This window comes from Carlito syrichta, unplaced genomic scaffold, assembly GCF_000164805.1.
Source record: "Carlito syrichta isolate Samal-C Ts95f unplaced genomic scaffold, Tarsius_syrichta-2.0.1 Scaffold142856, whole genome shotgun sequence".
NCBI lineage: Eukaryota > Metazoa > Chordata > Mammalia > Primates > Tarsiidae > Carlito > Carlito syrichta.
In genome coordinates, this window is record NW_007086952.1 from 74,917 (window position 1) to 81,055 (window position 6,139).

Sequence of the window (6,139 nt, forward strand, 5' to 3'; positions counted from 1 at the left end):
TGCTGGGCTCTGGTGATCCTTCCGCCTTAGCCTTCCAAGTAGCTGGAATTACAGGCATGCGCTACCACGCCCGGCTGATTTTTTGATTTATTGTAGAGATGAGGTCTCGCTGCCCAGGCGGGTCTCAAACCCGCAGGCTCAGGCAATCCACTAACCTCAGCCTCCCAAAGGCACGGGATTACAGGCTGCGCCACCGAGCCCGATAAATTTAGTATTTTTAAAATACAAAGTAACATTTTAATTTTATATGTTTTCAGAACTGAGACTAATATATAAATATAACTTTTTTTTAAACTTACTAAAGACTTTCTTAAAAGCAGATTATTTATTTATTTATTTATTTATTTATTTATTTATTTATTTGAGTTGGAGTCTCATTCTGTTGCCCAGACTGGAGTGCAGTGGCTGCTCCCAGCCACCACAGCCTTGACCTGCCGGGCTCCAGTGACCCTTCTGCCTCAGCTTTCTGAGTAGCCGGAATTACAGGTGTGCACTACCACGCCCGGCAGATTTTTGATTTATTGTAGAGATGAGGTCTTGCCAAGTTGCCCAGGCAGGTCTCAAACCCGTGGGCTCAGGCAATCCACTCATCTCATCCTCCCAAGGCAGATTATTTAAAATATTACATCTACACACCTTTATAACTTCTTTATGAGGGAAGGGAGTGATGGGAAAGCATAGTAAAAAGTTACAAATGAAGGATAAATATATACTACTAGTAGAAAAGTCAGGAAAATATTTGATTCTATTAAAATCTCACATCTCAAGACTAATTGTATTGTAACATAAATGTTCTATTAATAAGGAGAAAGGGAAAGCTGAAATTATTCTTTCAAATATCCTAAAGTTAAAATTTTCTAAATTAAAACAATCCTCATCAATTGTTATTTGACTGCAAAAGATCCTCCAAAAAGAATTACAAAAAATATATTTCTGCTATAAGACACCTACCAATTGTTGGCCGGGCACAGTGGTTCACTTCTGTAATCCCAGCACTTTGGGAAGTGGAGGTGAGAGGATTGCCTGAGTCCAGGGGTTCGAGACCAGCCTAGGCAACTTAGCAAGAACTCATCTCTACAATAAATCAAAAAAATATTAGCTAGGTGTGATGGTACGTGCCTGTAGTTCCAACTACTTGGAAGACTGAGATGGAAGAATTGCCTAAGCCCAGCAGGTCGAGGCTGCAGTGGCTGTGAGTGTGTGTCACTGCACTCCAGCGTAGGTGACAGAGTGAGACTCCAACTCAAAGAAAAAAAAAAAGAAACCTACCAATTGTTTATTACTGTAAGACAGCTAATTATACATGTTCTTTGTCTTTTCATTTAAAAGACTTTATTTCCCCCATGAAAGAAGACTTCAACGTATGGGTCTTCTTTCTTACTTTAATAAGGGCTTATTATTTACCATCAATCTAACCTGGGAAGCAACAAGTGCAAAACTTTACACTGTATTCTTCTCTCCTGTATCCTCTAAAATTTTCTAATTAAATAAACTTCAAGTAATTATACTTCTGGATTTTACTCTCTAAATATCAGTCTCACTCTCAAACTCCTCCATCTCCCAAATGGCTAGAACACAATACTAAGGCCAATTTAGCATTAAACACATTCCATCAGATTACTTCCTAAAACATTCCAACATTTAATAGTCTTTGGGATAGCCTAACAAACCGCACTGCATTACCTCTTTATCTTTTAGTCCCAGGAGCAATACTTCTTCCATAAGGGTAAGACGGATATCCTTAGAGTCTCCATCTGAGTCTTCATTGTCTGGACTTCTCTCCCGACTAGTGTCTTCCTCACTATCGATCTTCTTTTCAGAGCTCTTGCTTACTTCAGTACGACGGGCCCGATGAGTTAAAGTGGTCATTCTCAACTGTTTCTGGAGGAAGTGCTGGAAAAAATCCGTATGTGTGCTTACGTAAATAAACACATATAGCTATATTAAGATGCATGTATCTTAAAAATGTATTCAAGTAGGAAATATTTACAACTTTAAACTTTCCAACTTTAAAAGTAGGAAAGGAGGCCAGGGTCAGTGACTCAGCCAGTAATCCCAGCGCTTTGGGAGGCGGAGGTGAGTGGACTGCCTGAGCCCGTGGGTTTGAGACCCGCCCAGGCAACTTGGCGAGACCTCATCTCTACAATAAATAAAAAATTAGCCGGGTGTGGTAGCGCGCGCCTGTAGTTCCAGTTACTCGGAAGGCTGAGGCGGAAGGATCGCCGGAGCCCAGCAGGTCGAGGCTGCGGTGGTCGGGAGTGGCCATTGCACTCCAGTCTGGGTGACAGAGTGAGACTCCAACCCCAAAAAATAAATAAATAAATAAATAAAGTAGGAAAGGAAAGAGTAATGACCAAAAAAACAGGGTGGTTAACACAGTGTCCTTTCCAAAATACAATAGCTTGGACTCCATAGATGGCACAGATAAAAAATCAAATCAGTAACTCTAAAGTCCAGTAGAAATGATCACTTTTTAAGCTTGCTGATTTCTTGTGTGTTATGTATAACCTAGTAGTGAATGTCTACCACTGTCACTCCTCTTTCACAAAATGAATCTTCAAGTTAAAAAAGATGGAATAGCAAAAAATTGTGAGCGTTCAGCCCCAAAATTCATGTGATAATTTATATATAATTTCTGCAAACATTCAATGGTACTACATTATGAAACATACACAAAAAATAGAAAGGAAAACAGAATAAGAAAAACTAAATAGAAATACATGTTCTAATATGTTCTAATGACACTTCATGCACTCACTTTGGAGATCGCTAGCCCAGAGGATTACACTCAGAAAATCATGTGTAGTAATTCTAGTTAGCATCTCTAGCCCTAGTTAGCCATCCTGCAAATACACACACAGCTACTAACAAAAAGTACTGGCAAGAGAGTGTTAGATTAGCAAATTCTCAATTATTTTTAAAAAAAATCAAAGAACATGCCTTTTATTTATGCATCACAGTTGTTTAAAAAGCCTACAGTCAAAAGAAACTGCACTAAATCAACTGTGGTAAAGTTTAAAGTTAGCATACCTTATTTTACATAAAACTTTGATGTCAGTTTTTAAGATGATATACAACAAATATTTTAAATTAGCTACTATGTTAAAGAATATCTTTTTCAAGATCAAAAGAATAGCATTTGAGAGTTACTATGACTGGGCTCAGCTCTACCTTCTAGGAGTACTTTCCGTTACTCCCATTATGTACTGTTGTCACACACTTGCTCAAAAATGCTCATGCTTTCTATCTGCCTCTGCCCTGCTGTACTTGCTGGGGTTCTCTTCCATTTCGCTTGCTCTCTACATTCTACCCATTTTTCAAAGGCCTATTGACCCACTGGAAAACCATAAGTGAATCTCCTTTTCCATTACTGATATGCCCCATAGCCAGAACTGGTCACTCCCTCAGCTGTACTTCCACAGAACTTTATACTTACTTCCTTTAAAGTATTTATTATAATCTCTCTTTTGGTATGGCTGTCTCTCAACTGTAAACTTCTTGAGAGCAGTGATAATTTCTTGGGTTTTTATATTCTCCATAGCAACTAACACAACATCTTTAACGTTGTAACTGCTCAATAAACATATACTGATTAAAATGAATACTCGGAAATGCATGTGAACATTTAAAGTAGAAATACAAATGAAGTAACTTACCAAAGATTCTTTTGTACAAGGGTATATTTAAAATATAATTTTTTAATGAGAGGCGAGAAGAGTGAAGGAGGAAGAGAACCATGACATAAATGCTTAAGGGCACTAACCCTATATCTGGCACTGTGACTAGGGATTATTTCCTAAACCAATCCAAGAAACTTGAAACCTTCGGGGGGAAAAATAAATGAGAATTTCCTTTGAGAAATTAATTTCCCCGGACACTTATTAGTTAAAAATCTTATTTTTAAGAAAAGGCCAAAAGGAAATAAAAACTTCCATCTCCCCATAAAATTAAAAATTTAGAGTGTTTTTTTGGACGTTAGGAAATGTAATTTTCTCGTTGCTTACCTGATGTCACGGCTGGACGCAGACTGCAGCTTGCGCTCTATTTTAGGAGGACACCTGTTCCCCCTACCCCACCCCCGTCTCAGTAGGTGAAAAACTTCTCAGCCACACAGAGAGCGCAAACTTCCTGATCCTTCGATGCAGAGAAGGAATAACACATCAGCTTCCTCAGGATCGCTAGGCAACCTACCTTGGTGTTTCTTTATTGGGCCAATAAGAAATCACCAAGGTTGAGTCCAGCCAATCGGAGCTTACGAGAGGCGGCCCTTTCCCCCCCCCTTCGCTATTGTGTTGCGATCCAGACAAACACCACCAAAAGGAGGCAGGTTTGGGTTCAACCTGACAGCCAGTCAATCCAATGAAGGAACCTTGGAAAAGAGGAAAGCGAGCAGCGCTCCCCACCCCCATTAAACCGGCCAATCAAAGCGTTCAGTGAGCTAACACGGACTGCCAATCTCGGAAGGTTTCTAGTGGTCAATTTCAGTGCAGCAGGTGTGTCCCAGCGTATACTGGGACAATTAGGTGACATAGTGGGATTCAAGCAAAATAGTCAATAAACAAACATATTAAAATTGGTTGCTTCCAATAATCTTGACTGTTCCAGAAAGACATGATCTGGGTCATTTTGTGGGCATTTATTTGGTTTACCTTAAACGGGATGGGTATACTTCTACCACCACGTACCTACCAACATTCGTACAACGCTTATTACTGGTAAGTCCACGGATAATGTACTTTTTTTGACATTTAATGTACATGGCTGCTGAAACTACAAGAGGTAAACAGACCAAGTTTTAGGTCTTCCTTTTCTAAAGCAAAGAAAAGCAAGGCTGGAACTATCTCCCAGGTATTTCATTAAAAGCACAGTGTCTTTCATACCACCACTCAAAAGTTCTAGAACGTGTGCTCAACTGCAAAGTAATACTTATCGAAATGATCTAACATTTCCTGCTATTGAAATAAAAATTAGAGCCACAAAAGAGCCTACATACTGAACAATAGTTTATATATGCTGCTAAAAATGCCTGTAGTAAAAAGTTTTTTTTTTTTAAAGATAAAGGACTGATTTTTAAATTGTACATTATATATCATGGCAATACAGTATATCAAAGTATTGAAAAAATTGTCTATTTTATTTATATTTTTTGAGTTGGAGTTTCACTGTGTCACCCAGGCAGTGGCAGTGGCACGCTCACAGCCACCGCAGCCTCAACCAGCGAGGCTCAGGCGATCCTTCCACCACAGCCTTCCAAGGAGCTGGAACTACAGGCAAATGCCAACAAACCCGGTCAATCTTTTTATTTATTGTAGAGATGACGTCTCAACAAGTTGCCCAGGCTGGTCTGGGCTCAGGCAATCCTCTCACCTTGGCCTTCCAAAATACTGGGATTATAGGCATGAACCACCACGCCAGGCCAAGAACATTGCTTAATTAACATACTGACAAACATAGCCAGCTAAATGGTATAGTTTTAACATTCGGAAAAACATTAATTCCTACCAAATTTTAATACCAAAGTAAACATTATTTGTTGTAAAAAAAAAAAAAAAAAAAAAGCTGGGCTCGGTGGCTCAGCCTGTAATCCTGCGCCTTTGGGAGGCTGAGGTGAGTGGATTGCCTGAGCCCGCGGGTTCGAGACCCGCCTGGGAAGCGAGACCTCATCTCTACAATAAATCAAAAAACCAGCCAGGGATGGTAGCACACGCCTTTAATTCCGGCTACTTGGAAGGCTGAGGCGGAAGGATTGCTGGAGCCCAGCAGTTCGAGGCTGCGGTGGCTGGGAGCGGCCACTGCACTCCAGTCTGGGCAACAGAGTGAGACTCCAACTCAAAAAAAAAAAAAAAGTCTTAAAACTTAATATATATTTAAATGAAGTACTGAGAAGATAATAAACAGAATCAATCATGACATTTGTACTTTTGATTTTATTGAAAAGTTCTGTTGGATTCATCTTAAATAAGATTAAGGATCACAATATGATAGTCAGCTAAGAACCTCATTTTAGTGTACAAGCTGCTTAAAACTACATATAAATTCTCAAAATTAGGGAAAACAAACTTAAAATAGTGACATAGTATTCTTTATCTTTAGTTTAAATGTTGAGAAGAACTTTGCAGATGTGAAGAAAAAATAATTT

The 6,139-nt window shown here is 39.3% G+C and overlaps 1 protein-coding gene across 5 annotated transcripts in view; it reads right to left on the reverse strand.

The window, feature by feature from the left end:
- The window catches only part of GOLPH3L (golgi phosphoprotein 3 like), a 47,760-nt gene extending 43,559 nt beyond the window's left edge, over positions 1–4,201 (reverse strand). The window contains exons 1-3 of one of the 5 annotated variants that reach the window (XM_021708524.1): positions 4,005–4,162; positions 2,759–2,877; positions 1,684–1,881 (exon numbers count right to left, since the gene is read on the reverse strand). In XM_021708524.1, the coding sequence (XP_021564199.1) occupies positions 1,684–1,869 (186 nt within the window). In that variant the 5' untranslated portion in view covers positions 1,870–1,881; positions 2,759–2,877; positions 4,005–4,162. Of the gene's footprint in view, positions 1–1,683; positions 1,894–2,758; positions 2,878–4,004 lie in introns of all 5 variants that reach the window. The other 4 variants (XM_008049959.2, XM_008049960.2, XM_021708523.1 and 1 more) reach the window with 4 other exon arrangements.
- Between the last annotated feature and the right edge of the window lie 1,938 nt (positions 4,202–6,139).